This window comes from Oncorhynchus masou, chromosome 19 (assembly GCF_036934945.1).
Source record: "Oncorhynchus masou masou isolate Uvic2021 chromosome 19, UVic_Omas_1.1, whole genome shotgun sequence".
NCBI lineage: Eukaryota > Metazoa > Chordata > Actinopteri > Salmoniformes > Salmonidae > Oncorhynchus > Oncorhynchus masou.
In genome coordinates, this window is record NC_088230.1 from 21441837 (window position 1) to 21462068 (window position 20232).

The window sequence follows — 20232 nt, forward strand, 5'->3', positions numbered from 1 at the left end:
TCTGTAGCTTCTCGAGAGGATATAGCCTAGCTAAGAATATCCATATCACAGTATATCACAGTAAAGACTTTCTCTTTGACTACATGCTACAGTATAACCCTGGGCAATTTCATGATAATTACATTGAGACTCAAAAATGTATGCTAAACAAAAACCATTGATTTTCAACTCTATGCACAAGGACAACTTAAAAACAAAAAGTGTTTACATAAACACTTTAACAGGAAGAACTGTGCAGATATAAAGTTTGGTAATTGAATAAAACTGAAGATGTTACCATAATTCTCTTACCAAACTTTGCATCTGCACAGTTTTTCCAGTAAATGTTTAAAATGTTTTATTTCCTGTGTAAATTGTTCAAAATAGTCATTGTGAATAGAGTTGTATGGTTTGTTAAACCTTTAAATCAAAGGTTTTTGTTTAGTATCAATTTTAAAGGTCCAATGCAACCATTCTTATCTCAATATCAAATCATTTCTGGCTAACAATTAAGTACCTTACTAACCACGTTTCCATCCCCAGTTTTTATGCAAGTAAAGTCATACCATCTAAAGCTGTGATGAAACAGAAGGGTTCGGTACAATTTCTTTAAACTGCTGACAGATCATTTGTTCGTTCGACATGGTGGGATCTTTTGTGTCTGAAATGTATTATGTGATGACATGGCGGTGGAAATGCCTTTATGCTCAAATATTGATATAATAACCATCATATCAAAGTAAACTTGGAGTCACACGAATATATGGTGTGTGTGGTCCTCCCACTACGACTCGTTTATTAGGCTACAGATGACATAAGTTATGAACTTCACAGGGTGGTGAAAGTGCATGGTGATGAGCTTGATGCACCTTTCCAATGAATATCGAGGGTGTTATTCTGGTGACATGGTGATCGATGCTTGACTGCCGTTTGATAAACAAAAATATTCTTATCCATAATAATCTCATAATGTAGACAGCCTACGCACACGGTATCTGCAAGCTGTTGGCCTGAGCACACGTGTCAAGCCCAGACCAGGCACACTGTATCTGCAAGCTGTTGGCCTGAGCACACGTGTCAAGCCCAGACCAGGCACACTGTATCTGCAAGCTGTTGGCCTGAGCACACGTGTCAAGCCCAGACCAGGCACACTGTATCTGCAAGCTGTTGGCCTGAGCACACGTGTCAAGCCCAGACCCGGCACACTGTATCTGCAAGCTGTTGGCCTGAGCACACGTGTCAAGCCCAGACCCGGCACACTGTATCTGCAAGCTGTTGGCCTGAGCACACGTGTCAAGCCCAGACCCGGCACACTGTATCTGCAAGCTGTTGGCCTGAGCACACGTGTCAAGCCCAGACCAGGCACATTTGCTATTTAACACTCCAGTTTTTGTGACAAAACTATCAGTAGAGTTGTAGCTACTATGATTGTTTTCAATTAAAATGGTCAAAAATAAGCAAAGTTGGCAGAGAGGTTTGGAACTCCCTTATTGGTCTATTACCAAATTTCAAGTGGCCTTTTCAAACACTTCTTACACTAAAAGGGCATTATCATAATTTTCCCAATTTCACAGTATTACGCTGAGTATACCAAACATTAGGAATACCTTCCTAATATTGAGTTGGGTGGTGGACCATTCTTGATACACACGGGAAAAACCCAACAACGTTGCAGTTCTAAACATAAACCGGTGCTCCTGGCATCTACTACCATACCCCGTTCAATCTTTTGTCTTGCCCATTCATCCTCTAAATGGCACACATACACAATCCCTGTCTCAGTTGTCTCAAGGCTTAAAAATCCTTCTTTAACCTGTCTCCTTCCTTCATCTACACTGATTGAAATGGATTTAGTGACATCAATAAGGGATCATAGCTTTCACCTGGATTCACTTGGTCAGTCTGTTATATATGTTCTTAATGTTTTGTATACTCAGTGTATATAAAACACAGGGAAATCGTGTTGTTGAATCCACTGAGCCTTTAAAGTAAAAAAATCGGATTCTTATCAAAGATATCAGACACCGGCTCACAGTCCATTCTTGAACCACACATTATTCTCACCATGCATTGAAGATTTGAATGAAATCTATTGAGTACGTGGTATTTATGTCAAGCAGACACGAAACACAAAGCCATGATGTCCAGAAAGGCTTTTTGGAAGGGTTAGCAATTGGAAGAAACACATGGGTTTGTCAATTTAAATTAAAATTTAATGAAAATGTAATTGTTCTGTCTTTGACTTTTCTAATGACCTGTTCTGCACCAGTCTGCCCAGATTAATGCCAGAGAGAGTTAGAAAGAGAGAGTGAGAGAGCTAGAAAGGGACAGACAGTGAGTCATCGGTGTAGTAGTGATGGGGGGGGGGGGGTATTTTCCTTTTTTCCACAAACAAACTAACAAATAAAAAGTACAGTCAACTAGTATCTCACAAGCAACAATACAGAACTAAATGGGCATCAGTAATCACCTCTCAATCACAAGCAGCAGTAATCACCTCCCAATCACAAGCAGCAGTAATCACCTCCCAATCACAAGCATCAGTAATCACCTCCCAATCACAAGCATCAGTAATCACCTCCCAATCACAAGCAGCAGTAATCACCTCCCAATCACAAGCATCAGTAATCACCTCCCAATCACAAGCAGCAGTAATCACCTCCCAATCACAAGCAGCAGTAATCACCTCCCAATCACAAGCATCAGTAATCACCTCCCAATCACAAGCAGCAGTAATCACCTCCCAATCACAAGCATCAGTAATCACCTCCCTATCACAAGCATCAGTAATCACCTCCCTATCACAAGTATTAGTAATCACCTCCCTATCACAAGCATCAGTAATCACCTCCCAATCACACGCATCAGTAATCACCTCCCAATCACAACATCAGTAATCACTGTTGCTGGTATTTTGGCCCATTCCTCCATGCAGATCTCCTCTAGAGCAGTGATGTTTTGGGGCTGTTGCTGGGCAACACGGACTTTCAACTCCCTCCAAAGATTTTCTATGGGGTTGAGATCTGGAGACTGGCTAGGCCATTCCAGGACCTTGAAATGCTTCTTACGAAGCCACTCCTTCGTTGTCCGGGCGGTGTGTTTGGGATCTTTTTAAGTGGGAGAATTTGCACAATTGGTGGCTGACTAAATACTTTTTTGCCCCACTGTACATACACACATACACAGGACATGACAAGACGAAGACAAAAGACGCCTGACTGCTACGCCATCTTGGAGGTTACCACAACCATTTATGTTCCAAGGGATTATGTTAACATAACCATTAGCCATATTTGCGCTGAGTAGTTATAGCCTGTGAGCGTGAACACATAAACTCAAATTAACATTTATATAACGTTTCACAGTATATGCTCCAAATGTACAATAAAACTGTGTAAATAAACTGAGAAAACCAATTCCAAAATAAAACAAAGCAACTAGGAACGTAACGTTGCTTCTCGATGAGTCAATCATCACAGAACTGTCTTTGGTGCTGCAGAAGATAACCTGCAGTCTCAACTCAAAATTCCTTATGGTCTGTGAGGCCCTTGAAAGCTTTTGTTAAATTAGCAACACTTACCCAGAGTCCTGCAAACACATAGGCTACATTCATTTGTTTAGTGAACACCACACAATTCAACTTTGTATTTTACCTTGTCTCGTCTTCTTATCTTGGCTAAACAGCTTGCTCTAGCGAGAATCTCTACGCCTCCACGTTGTCCTTGAAAATCATTTTCTTTCCCTTCCAAGTAAAGAGCAGGGTTGCTGGGAATGCCAGTGTGTGCCTGATGTTCTTCTTGTGTAGTGATTTATTCGCTGTTGCAAACTTCTTTCTCTTCATTGCCAGGTCCTTGGACAGGTCCGGGAAAAAGACAGCCAGCAGCCTTCCCACCTTCTCCCGGGCTGTAGATCTTAGGAAGCGGATGAGAACTGTTCTCGGTGGCCCAGGCATGGTTAAACTGCGATTGGTTCGTTCAATTTCTAATTCGTGACTGTCGTCAAATCCAAATCCTTCTGCAATGATTTTCTGTACAAACAAGATTATTACCAGTCTTACTTCCCTCTTTCAGATTAACCAATCTCACCGTGTTTCTCCTACCTCTGTTCTCAAGTTCTTCGCCACGATTCCTCAATATGTCCAGTTTTTTCTCGTGATTCTCATTACACTTCTTCAGATGTGAGATGGCATCCTCCACTGTCAAAATCCATCCCTCTGCCCCATCCTTTCTTGTATCGCATCAAATTTTTCCTTTAGCTCGGTAGTTGTTGTTGTTTTTATCGTGGAGAAATCAGATGCAACATCCAACAAAATCGTGTTCATCTTTCCCATTTGGTCAAATATGTCCTCCAGATTTACGTGTTTATCCATATCTTAGTGGGGCGATTCGGGAGGACTTGCTGTTTGTTTGCTAGTCAATGTGGCCCTCTGTGAATACCGCATTAGGCTTGAATACGTTTTTCAGCATGTGTCGACATTCCAATAACACCACTTTAGCGAGCTGTTTCAAAATGTCAATCAAATTTGGTGTGCTGACTACAACAGGTGCTGTACTTACTGTGAAATGCTTACTTACAAGCCTTTAACCAACAATGCAGTTCAAGAAATAGTTGAGAAAATATTTACTAAATAAATGGAAAAAATTAATGAAATTAAAATGACAACAATAACGAGGCTATATACAATAGGTATGTGCGGGGATACAGGTTAGTCGAGGTAATTTGTAAAGTGACTATGCATAGATAATAAACAGCGAGTAGCAGCAGTGTAAAAACAAAGGGGGGGTGTCAATGTAAATAGTCCGGGTGGCCATTTGATGAATTGTTCAGCAGTCTTATGGCTTGGGGGTAGAACCTGTTAAGGAGCTTTTTTGGTCCTAGACTTGCTGCTCCGGTACCGCTTGCCGTGCAGTAGCAGAGAGAACAGTCTATGACTTTGGTGACTGGAGTTTTTGAACATTTCTTGAGGTCTTCCTCTGACACCCCCTAGTAAATAGGTCCTGGATGTCAGGAAGCTTGGCTACAGTGATGTACTGGGCCGTACGCACTACCCTCTGTGGCGTCTTACGGTCAGATGCCGAGCAGTTGCCATACCAGGCGGTAATGCAACTGTTCAGGATGCTCTTGATGGTGCAGCTGTAGAAATTTTTGAGGATCTAGGGTACCATGCCAAATCTTTTTAGTCTCCTGAGGGAGAAAAGGTGTTGTCGTGCCCTCTTCACAACTGTTTGTGTGTTTGGACCATGATAGTTTGTTGGACACCAAGGAATTCAAAACTCTCAACCCACTCGATGTTAATTGGGACCTGTTCGGCCCTCCTTTTCCTATAGTCTGCGATCAGTTTCTTTGTCTCGCTCACATTGAAGGAGAGGTTGTTCTCCTATAATCACACTGCCAGGTCTCTGACCTCCCTTTAGGCTGTCTCACCTTTGTCGGTGATGAGGCCTACCACTGTTGTGTCGTCAGCAAACTTAATTATGGTGTTGGAGTCGTGTTTGGCCCTTGAGGGTGAACAGGGAGTAAAGGAGGGGACTACGTATGCACCCCTGAGGGGCCCCAGTGTTGAGGATCAGCGTGGTAGATGTGTTGTTGCCTACCCTTACCACCTGGGGGCAGCCCTTCAGGAAGTCCAGGATCCAGTTACAGAGGGAAGTATTTAGTCCCAGGGTCCTTAGCTTAGTGATGAGCTTTGTGGGGACCATGGTGTTGAACGCTGAGCTGTAGTCAATGAACACCATTCTCACATACAGAGCCTTGCGAAAGTATTCGGCCCCCGTGAACTTTGCGACCTTTTGCCACATTTCATGCTTCAAACATAAAGACATAAAACTGTATTTTTTTGTGAAGAATCAACAACAAGTGGGACACAATCATGAAGTGGAACGACATTTATTGGATATTTGAAACTTTTTTAACAAATCAAAAACTGAAAAATTGGGCGTGCAAAATTATTCAGCCCCCTTAAGTTAATACTTTGTAGCGCCACCTTTTGCTGCGATTACAGCTGTAAGTCGCTTGGGGTATGTCTATCAGTTTTGCACATCGAGAGACTGAAATATTTTCCCATTCCTCCTTGCAAAACAGCTCGAGCTCAGTGAGATGGAGAGCATTTGTGAACAGCCGTTTTCAGTTCTTTCCACAGATTCTCGATTGGATTCAGGTCTGGACTTTGACTTGGCCATTCTAACACCAGGATATGTTTATTTTTGAACCATTCCATTGTAGATTTTGCTTTATGTTTTGGATCATTGTCTTGTTGGAAGACAAATCTCCGTCCCAGTCTCAGGTCTTTTGCAGACTCCATCATGTTTTCTTCCAGAATGGTCCTGTATTTGGCTCCATCCATCTTCCCATCAATTTTAACCATCTTCCCTGTCCCTGCTGAAGAAAAGCAGGCCCAAACCATGATGCTGCCACCACCATGTTTGACAGTGGGGATGGTGTGGTCAGGGTGATGAGCTGTGTTGCTTTTACACCAAACATAACGTTTTGCATTGTTGCCAAAAAGTTCAATTTTGGTTTCATCTGACCAGAGCACCTTCTTCCACATGTTTGGTGTGTCTCCCAGGTGGCTTGTGGCAAACTTTAAACAACACTTTTTATGGATATCTTTAAGAAATGGCTTTCTTCTTGCCACTCTTCCATAAAGGCCAGATTTGTGCAATATACGACTGATTGTTGTCCTATGGACAGAGTCTCCCACCTCAGCTGTAGATCTCTGCAGTTCATCCAGAGTGATCATGGGTCTCTTGGCTGCATCTCTGATCAGTCTTCTCCTTGTATGAGCTGAAAGTTTAGAGGGGCGGCCAGGTCTTGGTAGATTTACAGTGGTCTGATACTCCTTCCATTTCAATATTATCGCTTGCACAGTGCTCCTTGGGATGTTTAAAGCTTGGGAAATCTTTTTGTATCCAAATCCGGCATTAAACTTCTTCACAACAGTATCTCGGACCTGCCTGGTGTGTTCCTTGTTCTTCATGATGCTCTCTGAGCTTTTAACGGACCTCTGAGACTATCACAGTGCAGGTGCATTTATACGGAGACTTGATTACACACAGGTGGATTGTATTTATCATCATTAGTCATTTAGGTCAACATTGGATCATTCAGAGATCCTCACTGAACTTCTGGAGAGAGTTTGCTGCACTGAAAGTAAAGGGGCTGAATAATTTTGCACGCCCAATTTTTCAGTTTTTGATTTGTTAAAAAGTTTGAAATATCCAATAAATGTCGTTCCACTTCATGATTGTGTCCCACTTGTTGTTGATTCTTCACAAAAAAATACAGTTTTATATCTTTATGTTTGAAGCCTGAAATGTGGCAAAAGGTAGCAAAGTTCAAGGGGGCCGAATACTTTCGCAAGGCACTGTAGGTGTTCCTTTTGTCCATGTGGGAAAGGGCAAAGTGGATTGAGATTACGTCATATGTGGTTCTGTTGGGGCGGTATGTGAATTGGAGTGGGTCTAGGTTTACCGGCATGATGGTGTTGATGTGAGCCATGACCAGCCTTTCAAAGCAGTTCATGGCTGCTGACGTGAGTGCTACGGGGCGGTAATCATTTAGGCAAGTTCGCTCCGCTTTCTTTGGCACAGGGAAAATGGTGCTGTTTGAAACATGTAGATATTACAGACTCGGTCAGGGAGAGGTTGAAAATGTCAGTGAAGACACTTGCCAGTTGGTCCACGCATGCTTTGAGGACATGTCCTGGTAATCTGTCTGACCCCGCAGCTTTTTGAATGTTGACTTGTTTAATGGTCTTGCTCACATTGGCTATGGAGAGTGTGATCACACAGTCATCCGGAACAGCTGGTGCTCTCATACATGCTTCAGTGTTGCTTGCCTCGAAGCGAGCATAAAATGTATTTTATGCTCGTCCGGTAGGCTCGCGTCACTGGGCAGCTGTAATCCATGGCCACTGTAATCCATGGCTTCTGGTTGGGAAATATACGTACAAGTCACAGTGGGGATGACGTTGGTGACCAAGCTGGTGACCAACTCAGTCACCAGCTTCATCAATAAGTGGCCAGATGGTGCCCAGGGCCCCCTGGTGCCCTCCACTGCCACCCCCAGCCCTGTCTGCTATGCTCTGCTCCCCAGCCCCATCTCTACCCCAACCCAGCCCGGTCTGCTCTGCTCCCCAGCCATACCCCAGCCTGGTCTGCTCTGCTCCCCATCCGTACCCCACCCCAGCCCTGTCTGCTTTGCTTCCTAGCTCCACCCCTATCCCAGCTGTATCTACTCTGCTCCCCAGCCCCACCCTGGACAGCCAGGCAGAGAAAGGGAGAGCAGCCATAGGGGAGCTGCTGCTACTGTAGCACGGAAATGTAATCTGCTTTATATGGTGATGACCCATCCATTCTACAAGCCCATTGAACACGGTTTTGTTCCCAGAAAACATTTATCTGTTCAATTGAGCCGGCTGTCTCCAGTGGGAGGTGACCTAGTTTGGATTAAACAATCCTTCACACAACCCCCCTGCCCCCATTCCCCTTCTACATTTTAGATGCGCCTACGGTGACACCCATGGTGTAGCCACTATGGTGGATGTGAGGTACCCCACTCCGAGAAGGCCTACCAGGGTACCAGAGCTGGAGTAGAGAGTAAGCTGGAGGTGTACCGTAGGTTGTGGTGGTGTACCACACTTCCTCCTTTCATTTCCAGGAGGATGGCTCTGTCTCGCTCAGTCATTTCATTGCTCCTCTAGCTTTCCTGCAGTATCTCTTTCTCAATCTCTCTCTCCTGCTGTGGAGGTGGAGGTGTCTCTCAGTATTCTGCAGAGCAAGGCAGAGTGTCTATTGAAAAGGAGCCTTTCTGCCCGTCTCAAACAGGAGAATTAAATTGTATATTTACTCCTGGAAGAAGATGGAGCCATTTATAGGTCATCCCGCCGATTCCGATCGAAACGGACTCAAGTCATTTGGGGTAAAATGGTGTTTGATTGGGCTTTAAGAAGGGAGTGGGAGAGAGGGAGGGTGGTGCACACACATGATGGTGAGAGGTCTGGATATGGAGGAGAGGGAGTAAGGGAGGGATGGTGAGAGGAAAATCAATGGTTGTGTAAACTTTTTTTATGAAAAAAAAAAACAAGAAAAATATTGTTATGATTTTCTGGCCATATCGCCCAGCCCTTGCTGGGGAGGCTACTCTGCTGCGGTAGCTGGGGGGCTACTCTGGGGCGGTAGCTGGGGGGGCTACTCTGGGGCGGTATCTGGGGGGGCTACTCTGGGGCTGGAGCTCGGGGGGCTACTCTGAGGCTGGAGCTAGGGGGGCTAATCTGGGGCTAGAGCTCGGGGGGCTACTCTGGGGCTGGAGCTAGGGGGGCTACTCTGGGGATGGAGCTGAAATGTAATGAGTCTTTGTTGCTTCTAGATATGATTCAGGGAAATTAATGGCCGGGGTGAATCACTTGAATGTACATTATCCCTTGATTTACCCCTGAGTTTGAACTTTAATTGGTCTTTTTTTTTTTGGTGTTGAAGCCGTCGCTATTTTCTTATTTACATGCACCCTCTCGCAATAACCTCTCAAAGTGGTAAAATATCTGTGGTAAAATATCTCAAAGCAATCATTTTCAAATGCCCCTGACCTCCCTTCTTTTATAGTCTTATACCGGCTCATCAAATCCACCTTGAAGCATGATTTCATATGCTCTTCGACTCATCTTTGAAATGCAGACTGGGTAATTTTCTCAGGAGAAATGTCAGTTATTTCCCTTGTTAAATCCGTAAAAAATGGTCTTATAAACAATTCTATCTCTCTTTCTCCCCTCTCTCTCTCTAGAATCAGAGCTTTGCTGGAAAATGTTGTTAATCATAGATATGTGAATTACAGGGCACTCAAGATATGCTTGTAGTGATTTATGAATATGTTTGACATACACATCATCATAGTTGACACAATTCATTTCAGTATATTGTTAGATGTTCAGTTACAGGCATTCTGCCTCGTCGCCGCTCCAACGCTGACTACATAATGAAGTTATAATGTAGGTTTTAGAACTCGACAGTAAGTCTGGGATAGTCCTTATACTCTCTAACACTGCTTTTGGGTGTTGAAGCAGCAGTAGCTTCCTGAGTTTTCTCTTGTCTATCCTTAATCCTGTACATGTGCCTATTAAACAATCTGAATCTAATCCCATGTCTCCCACTCTGAGTGATTCAGCTGATGAAGTGTGTCCTCTCTGTTGTCCATATTCTTATTCTACCTGATTTTGTCTCTGTGTGATCATAAGGGGATTGACCACAGTGTGTTGTTTTTTTTGTCCAAGGACAGCGATGCTGAAGGATGATTTTGCTTCTGTAGGGACTTTGTTTGTGGAGAGGAAGTCAAAGGAAAACAAGGGTCTCCTAGAGAATATGTAGAGCGGAAGATGGACTTGGTAGATTGATGCCTCTTCTATAAGGGAGAACTCAGAGAGATGCAACCCTAATTAATTTAGGCATCAACTAAGGTAATACTACTTGGAGAAGAAGTCATTGGACAAAAATAAAAATATATTCATATTGAATATAATTTCTTTACAGGAAATTAAATTGGTTGCTATCTACAGTTGAAGTTGGAAGTTTACATACACTTAGGTTGCAGTGATTAAAACTCGTTTTTCAACCATTTTCACAAATATCTTGTTAACAAACTATAGTTTTGGCAAGTCAGTTAGGACATCTACTTTGTGCATGACACAAGTAATTTTTCCAACAATTGTTTGCAAACAGATTATTTCACTTATAATTCACTGTATCATAATTCCAGTGGGTCAGAAGTTTACATACACTAAGTTGACTGCCTTTAAACAGCTTGGAAAATTACAGAATATGATGTCATGGCTTTTGAAGCTTCTGATAGGCTAATTGACATCATTTGAGTCAATTGAAGGTGCACCTGTGGGTGTATTTCAAGGCTGACCTTCAAACTCAGTGCCTCTGTGTTTGACATCATGGGAAAATCAAAAGAAATCAGCCAAGACCTCAGAAAAAAATGTTACATAATTCCACAAGTCTGGTTCATCCTTGGGAGCAATTTCCAAACGCCTGAAGGTACCACGTCCATCTGTACAAACAATAGTACGCAAATATAAACACCATGGGACCACGCAGCCATCATACTGCTCAGGAAGGAGACGCGTTCTGTCTCCTAGAGATGAATGTACTTTGGTGCAAAAAATGCAAATCAATCCCAGAACAACAGCAAAGGACCTTGTGAAGATGCTGGAGGAAACAAGTACAAAAGTATCTATATCCACAGTAAGTGAGTCCGATATCGACATAACCTGAAAGGCTGCTCAGCAAGGAAGAAGCCACAAAAATAGCCATGCTACGGTTTGCAACTGCACATGGGGACAAAGATCGTACATTTTGGAGAAATGTCCTCTGGTCTGATGAAACAAAAATATAACTGTTTGGCCATAATGACCATCGTTATGTTTGGAGGAAAAAGGGGGAGGCTTGCATGCCGAGGAACACCATCCCAACCGTGAAGCACGGGGGTGGCAGCATCATGTTGTGGGGGTGCTTTGCTGCAGGAGGGACTGGTGCACTTCACAAAATAGATTGCATCATGAGGAAGGAAAATTATGTGGATATATTGAAGCAACATCTCAAGCCATCAGTCAGGAAGTTAAAGCTTGGTCGCAAATGGGTCTTCCAAATGGAAAATGACTCCAAGCATACTTCCAAAGTTGTGGCAAAATGGCTTAAGGACAACAAAGTCAAGGTATTGGAGTGGCCATCGCAAAGCCCTGTGCGAGCGTGTGTGAGCAAGGAGGCCTACAAACCTGACTCAGTTTCATCAACTCTGTCAGGAGGAATGGGCCAAAATTCACCCAACTTATTTTGAGAAGCTTGTGGAAGGCGACCCGAAACGTTTGACCCAAGTTAAACAATTTAAAGGCAATGTTACCAAATACTAATTGAGTGTATGTCAACTTCTGACTCACTGGGAATTTGATGAAAGAAATAAAAGCTGAAATAAATCATTCTCTCTACTATTATAAATAAAGTGGTGATCCTAACTGACTTAAGACAGAGAATTTTTACTAGTATTAAATGTCAGGAATTGTGAAAACTGAGTTTAAATGTATTTGGCTAAGGTGTATGTAAACTTCCGACTTCAACTGCAAATCTCTATTTCTTTAGTGCAATGAAACCATGCATAAATGTGCACCTATGGGAATACGCTGTTTTCTGGTCATATCATAGCTAGGTTTTGATAGAGAGATGATTTATGTTTGACTGCTGCCAGTAACTGTGTGTGTATGTGTGTTATGGTGTACCATCATATGCTATAATTTGAACTAGTGATGCACGGATAATACATTTTTGGTCGATACCGATATTTACATTTTTAGTGGCCTTTTAAGCTACTTGTACAGTTAAATAGTTAACACACACACATGGACGCAGTGATCTAAGGCACTGCATCTCCGTGCAAGAGGCGTCACTACAGTCCCTGGTTTGAACCCAGGCTGTACCACACCCGGACGTGATTGGGAGTCCCCATAGTGTGGCGCACAATTTGCCCAGTGTCGTCCGGGCCATCATTGTAAATACGAATTGTTCTTAACTCTCTTGCCTAGTTAAATAAAGGTTACACAAACACCACACTGACCAAAAAGTTATTTTTTTGGCATTTACGTATGTCCCCATTACCAGTAAAACATAATCAAAACCTATTTCTTTCACTTACTTGCTTTGCTGTTTTGTTGTTCATTTGTTCAGTCGTTTCATTCTCAACCAGGATTTCTATGAAACGCCGTTTGGGTCTTTGTGTATCAAAAAAGATACACAACATCTGTTTCAGTAGCAGCTAACTATTTAGCTAGGTGTCATCATCTAAAGTAACCCTCATTTATAAGACAGTTCTTATTTGATTAATGGTGGTCGGATCCATCTATGTGAACCTAGCCACAATAAGGATTAGCCACAATAGTGGAGTTTGAGGTTTGCCTTCAAAATAAAAGTATGGCATTATTCTACTATTTGTATACATTTGCATCACTGTCAATGACAGAATTTTATTTTGAAGGCAAACCGCAAATTCCACTATTGTGCCTAATCCTTATTGTGGCTAGCTTCACAACACATAACTCGGTGCGGTCGAGCCTCACGAGCCAGATGAAGCTAGCTGGCTTGGCTGCTTATAATGTCATCTTTGGTCAACAAGGTTAAGCTGCTGCTGACTAGCTATTTATCTTCATGAACTGAAGTTCAATTTCAATAAGCAAACAACAAGTGGCAACCTAGCTAATACTTACTCACAAGGATTCCTAAATCATTGCTAAGAATAATGAACATTACTGCAGGTTGTACTGGTCATTGTTTTCAGGCTGGTTGTATTGGTGCTAGCTAGGTACCAAGCTAAAGCTAGCTACACCAGAAGTTACAGTCGATCAAATGATTATTTATTACAACGCGGTATTGTAAACACATTGTTCGTGGCAGGTGTTTACAGACTTTTTTGTACAGCTTTGACAGTGCTACTGTATCTTTTTTGACACGCAAAGACCCAAACAGCATTCCATAGTATGTATGTCGTGAAGCTAATAGCAGTGATGCTATTACTGTGTAACTCCGGTAGGGCAACATCTGAAAAATAATGCACTTGGTAGTGTGTACCGGTGCTTGACCAGTCGGTGAAAGCCAACATCACCCACAACAGAGAATGATTTGATTTTCAATGGCAATGAATTCCATGATCTTGGCTTAAATGGATTTCGCCTTTTGAGTTGTCTCGCTGACATTTTGCTACTCTTTCAAATGACTGCTCGACTTGTTGACTGCTCGATTCACACAGCAGACATTGTGGGCTAGTTTAGGAATGCTGTGTTGCACATCATGTACCAACATTATATAGGTACGCACATCAGCTTTGACATCGGTTTTGCACATTGGCCGATACCGATGTTGGCACTTTTAGCTAATATCATCCGATTCTGATATGTTCACCTATCTCATGCATCCGTAGTATGAACTTCTCAATTTGCTCTTTAAAGTGAATACTGTACGTTTAGGTCCCTTAAACTCAACTCTGGACCCTTTTTCATTGTTCCCATCAGGGACTGATTTAGGGTGTCTGCAATTAATTATTAGGTAGAACGGAAAACGAGCAGGCTCCAGACCTCGTAGGGTAAGTGTTGATTACCCCTGGTTTAGGTGTTCAGAGTGTAACTCTCAGGGCCTGTGTAGGCCTACCTGTGCATTTGCAGATTTAAGCCAATGTGACTTGAAATCCCATCATCAGCAGCTGCTAATGGGCTAGCAGTACAGTGTGATCAGCACAGCAGTTTATATACACTAAAGCCCTTTGACGCTCAGCTAGATAATGCAAACTAACAAACATTACATTGCCCTCCCAGACTCTCATCTCTGCTTCTCCTAGTGTTATAAATCTGGCTCCACACAGAAATGCTTACAGCCTACAGCTGTAATTAAAGGTGTCTGGGAAAAAATTGGAAAATAAACTCTCCACAATAGGCTTCAGTAGCTGCAGAGGAAGAAAGAGAGGCTTGGAGCAGTTGGATATCTCTGCTCCATCAGATAATGTCGTTATCTCAGAATTACCCACCAACACAGCCTTGGTGGAACCCGTGAAGAGTTGAGAAACTCTACATTACACATCAATTGATAGTAAACCAAATGTGGGAGTGGTGAGACTGCTTTGCATTTCAGCACAGAGAGATGAGCATGAAGTATTTGATGTTTAAGGTTTTTGGTCATATTTAACATTAGCAGAGCAAGTATAGTCAATGATATCAACACCTTAAGTAGTGTGTCTCATAAGCAGCACCTCTGAATATTATCTAAGTTGAAACACTCAGGTCAGGTTACTGTTGTGGCTTGTCCTTAGCGTCTCAGTTTTTTAATATCAACTTGTCTGTGGAGCTGGAAGCGTTGCATGTTAATTCCCTCCTGCTGAAATTATCAGTCCAAGCTCCAGGAGTAGCAGTGGATCAAACTGGTTTCCCTGAGTTGACTGTGCGTCTGTCTGGTTTACCTCTTCATGTTTGTATCTTATTATTGTGTACCTAATTTCAAACGCTGGCATTTGACCTTTTCCTCTATAAGGACGCACATACTTCCTATTATTTCCCAGTCATTTTAAATTAACTGAGTCAAGGGAACCAATATTAATGTATATCGACTGAGTAAAGTGTATGCAGTGGTGACCCGTCATTCCAGGCAGGTGTTTTGATCCCCACATTTCTATTAGAAATGTAAAATAAAAACACCTTTTGTTGTTGTTGTGGGGGGTTGCCTGTTTTGCATGTTATTTTGGCATTAATGCACATATCAGTGTCACATATCAGCTTGCAAAGAATATAAAAAATAATTGAGTTAATAAAGCCGCATACAAACATGGTCTTTTCTTTCTTGAGTTTCTTTCTTGAGTGAGTGCAGCTCCAAAATGCAGGTGCTTCAGTTGTTCTCTAGTTGCGTCATGATTGGGTAATGTTCTCTAGTTGTGCCGTGATTGGCTGTGTTCTGTTACTCTACGTCACCGTCAAATCTAAGGGTAGTCCTTGAAAATTCAAGCCCCTTGGGTGCTGCCATAGAGTTACTTTAGAAGTGCCCATCCAAGAAGGCTCAAGGTCATTGGCAACAGATCAAATGACGTCAAATCATGTTATAAGTACAATAGCGTTGATTGGACTGATCATGTCAACACCATACTTTCAAAATCTCAGCTAGCAAGCTAGCAGTCATCATCATGAATCAAGTTGACAATCTACTGGCAAATGCTTTTTAATCTTTGTCATTATGAAAATGAATAATGAAGAGAAATTATAGGTAAAACGTATCGGTGCTCATTGGCCAGTGGACAAGTTGGAAATCGCAAATTCAACAATGAATGGTTTGGAAGGAATTAGTGGCTAAGTGCAAACATGGCCATGCTGTCAATCCAGCATGATTTCTGCTGCGCTCAAAACACTGCTAACTGGGAAATCTGACTTCGGTGAGTTCAAGACAACTGGGGGGGGTGGGGGGGGGGCTGGCAGGGATGGCAGGGATGTTCCTGTCCCATCGCACGCTAACGACTCCTGTGGCGGTGTACAGTGTTGCCTCTGACACATTGGTGCGGCTGGCTTCCAGGTTAAGCAAGCAGAGGGTCAAGAAGCAGTGTGGCTTGGCTGGGTTGTGTTTCGGAGGACGCACGGCTCTCGACCTTTGCCTCTCCCGAGTCCATACGGCGTTGCAGCAATGGGACAAGACTGTAACTACCAATTGGATACCACAAAATTGGGGAGAAAAGGGGGTATACAAAAAATAAGTATAGTCAATGATATCAACACCACCTGTAGTGTGTCTCATAAGCAGTACCTCTGAATATTTACTAAGATGAAACACTCAGATCAGTTCACTGTTGGTGCTTGTCCTTTTTTAATATCATAACTTGTCTGTGACACTGAAAATGTTGCATGCTAATTCCCTCCTGCTGAAATGCAGTCCAGGCTCCAGGGGTAGCAGTGGATCTAATTGGTTTCCCTGAGTTGACTGTGCATCTGTCTGGTTTACCTCTTCATGTTTGTATCATATTATTGTATACCTCGTTTCTTTGTCCTTTTCCTCTATAAGGACGCATACACTTCCTATTATTTCCCAGTCATTCCTAATGAGATTTTAAATTAACTGAGTCAACGGAACAAGTATTAATGTATATTGACTGGATTGCGTGTATGCCTGTTTTTGGTCCTTTACTACAGCTCTGTACTGGATATGCAGATATTACATTGGAGCTGCTTTACATTTGCACATGTCTCTTCCAGTGGGTGTGTGTGCCCATGCGTGTTCTCCTTGGTCCCTGTGCCTGTGTGTAGGTGTAGAGGGAGCAGTGAAGGGGCTGATTTGTGCACTGTGGTCTGTCTACGGGGGGAGAGGGTTGTGTGTGTGTGTGTGTGATTAGACTTGATTGACAGCTCTTTCTTAATCCCGTTCATCTCCAGCCAGGACTGACAGGTCCCACTACTGTATTTCACCACATACACAATCAAAGACTCCACAGGTGGCCTGAGAGGTGGTGTGTGTTCAGGCTTGGGCCAAAACAAGGGAATAGAGTGTTATAGCCAATAGTAGAGCACCATATGGGAATAAAGGAGGATGTCATTGGCCAGAAGTACTACATTTTATGGAGAATGGGGATTCATTTGAGACCGCACTGTACAGTAAGCCCAGTGAGGAAGCTCAGTGTCCCGAACCACCTGTTGAAGAAGGAGAGGAAGCCAGGCTAAGTGTCACAATGGCTGATGGTATAAGGGCAGAAGGCGAGACCCAGATGTAGACACAGGAGGCAGATGGTTAGAGTCTTTGTAGTTTAATTATAATCCAAAAGGAGAAGGCAAGAGAATGGTCGTGGACAGGCAAAAGGTCAAAACCAGATTCAGAGTCCAAGAGGTAAAGAGTGGCAGACAGGCTCGATGTCAGGGCAGGCAGAAGGGTCAGGCAGGCGGGTACGGAGTCCAGAAAAAACAGGCAAGAGTCAAAACCGGGAAGACTAGAAAAAAATAATAGAAAACAGGAACACGGGAAAACACGCTGGTTGACTTGAAAACATACAAGACGAACTGGCACAGAGAGACAGGAAACAGGGATAAATACACTGGGGAAAATAAGTGACACCTGGAGAAGGTGAAGCAATCATAAGAACAGGTGAAACAGATGGAGGGTGTTTGGAAATCCTGTCCTAATATAAATCAGACTGGAAGACCTGGATGTGCCTCACACAGCTGGAGACGCGAGGTTGTAATGAGTTCAGAAGGTGACAACTCTGTGGGAGACAATGGGATGGAGAGATGGGTCTGTGGTTGATATGGACACATGTTGATCTGCTGTTGTAGCTAGGGCCATGAGTTTTTACCAGACCATGTCACCTGACCATGGAAGCCTAAATACACAGGCATAAGGAAGAATACACACTTGAATACCCACTTTCAAATATTTTAAATTAAAGACAAGAACCTTCTGTTCACTGGCCATGCGGTTACAGTGCATTCGGAAAGTATTCAGACCCCTTGACTGTTTCCACATTTTGTTACGTTTTTGCCTTATACTAAAATTTATTAAATAAAAAATGTTCCTTTTCAATATACACACAATACCCCATAATGACAAAGTGAAATCAGGTTTTTAAATAGCTTATTTACCTTATTTACAGAAGTATTCAGACCCTTAAAATTGAGCTCAGGTGCATCCTGTTTCCATTGATCATCCTTGAGATGTTTCTACAACTTGATAGGAGGCCACCGGTGGTACATTCAAATGATTGGACATGATGTGGAAAGGCACAAACCTGTCTATATAAGGTCCCACAGTTGACAGTGCATGTCAGAGAAAAACCAAGCCATGAGGTTGAAGGAATTGTCCCAGGAACACCGAGACAGGATTGTGTCGAGGCACAGATCTGGGGAAGGGTACCAACATTTTTTTGCATTCCTCTGTGGAGATGAGAGAACCTTCCAGAAGGACAACGATCCTAAGCACACAGCCAAGACAACACAGTAGTGGCTTCAAGACAAGTCTCTGAATGTCCTTGAGTGGCCCAGCTTTAACCCGATCGCGCATCTCTGGAGAGACCTGAAAATAACTGTGCAGCGATGCTCCCCATCCAACCTGACAGAGCTTGAGAAGATCTGCAGAGAAGAATGGGAGAAACTCTCCAAATATAGGTGTGCCAAGGTTGTAGCGTGTTGTAGAATTACAACATTATGTTAATCACATTACTTTTATATTAGAATGTATTCCTATATTAGTACATTCACGGTCTGTTTTTCTGAGGGGAGCCTCTGAGGTTTAACGCTGAAAGTAGTTTTATGATGGCTTGGTGATAAGCTGAAGAATGCATTCCATTCTATGATTAGTGTCTGTGTGCCTGTCTGCCAGTGCCAGGCAGACCCTCCCTCCAGTTTATTTCTCTCACATGGCAGATGAATACTGGACTCCATTATTCTGAGGGAAGGGCCTAGTATCCTATGTTACATTAGTATTTCTGTATAAACAAGCAGTAAATGAACTAGACACAGAACATTTGGTGTAATTTAAATATTGATGTCTGTTGAATGAGAGGACAATGTACCTTCTTTGTATAATTTCTACATATTTCTACATATGTTGTAACCTAACCCTGCTTATTTGGGCTTGAACTTTACAACATTGGGTGAACGTTAACGCTCCATTACTGCAGTAATTATTAATAAAGTTTGCTAGTTTTGAAGAAATCTAAAAGTCTCTCCTTTGATTAGAATAATTACCACCACAAGCGTCATACCCAAGAAGACTCAAGGCTGTTATCGCTGCCAAAGGTGCTTCAACAAAGTACTGAGTAAGGGTCTGAATACTTATGTAAATGTGATATTGTTTTGTTTTTATTAATTTGTTAACACTTCTAAAACCCTGTTTTTGATTTGTCGTTATGTGGTATTGTGTGGAATGAAGTAAGAAAACAATTTCATACATTTTCGAATAAGGCTGTAACGTAACAAAATGTGGAAAAAGTCAAGGGGTCTGAATACTTTCCGAATGCACTCTATGTGAATGTACTGTAGTACACAAGCTGCGTTCCAATGCCCTTTCCAGTCTATGGTTTAGTCGCTGTACTGTAATGCCAGTGTGTAGTAACACTGTCTTCTATCCTGCCTCTCCTCTCCAGGGAACTTCTGGTAACTCTGGCTCTGGGCCAGGTCCTGTCTCTGCTCGTCTGTGGCATCGGGCTGACCAGCAAGTACCTGGCTCATGAATACCACGCCAACACGCCCGTGTTCCAGAGCTTTCTCAACTACATCCTGCTGTTCCTAGTCTACACCACCACGCTCGCCGTCAGGCAAGGTACGACACTGGACACGCATGCAGGCACACACAGACACAATATTTTATTATGTTCCCCAATTCTTTCTGGGGTCCAAACAGGAAACAAAACACAAATAATAATATACATAACACTACATAATATAATGCAAAATACAATACAAAATATAAAAAAATGTCTATCTCTTCACAGTACCCAGCAAGGTGTTCTTTTATCAGTTTTTTAAAAACTGGTTTTAATGCTAGCTTGAGTTACCTGGGCTGGCAGAGTTTCATGTAGTCATGGCTCTATTTAATACTGTGCGTTTCCAAGCCTCTGTGCTGGACCTGGGGACTGTGACGAGACCTCTGGCTACAAGTCTTGTGTGGTACCGATGAGTGTCTGAACTTGAATAGACAGTTTGATACCTTTAACCCATCAACACCTCGGACAAAGACCAGTCAGTCTCTCCTCAACTTTGAGCCA

The 20232-nt window shown here is 42.7% G+C and overlaps 1 protein-coding gene across 1 annotated transcript in view; it reads left to right on the forward strand.

The window, feature by feature from the left end:
* Window positions 1-20232, forward strand: part of LOC135505997 (solute carrier family 35 member F1-like) — a 155078-nt gene that overhangs the window by 36346 nt on the left and 98500 nt on the right. Inside the window, exon 2 of the mRNA XM_064925317.1 lies at window positions 19612-19787. Within this exon, the coding sequence (XP_064781389.1) occupies window positions 19612-19787 (176 nt within the window). The remainder of the gene's footprint in view (window positions 1-19611; window positions 19788-20232) is intronic.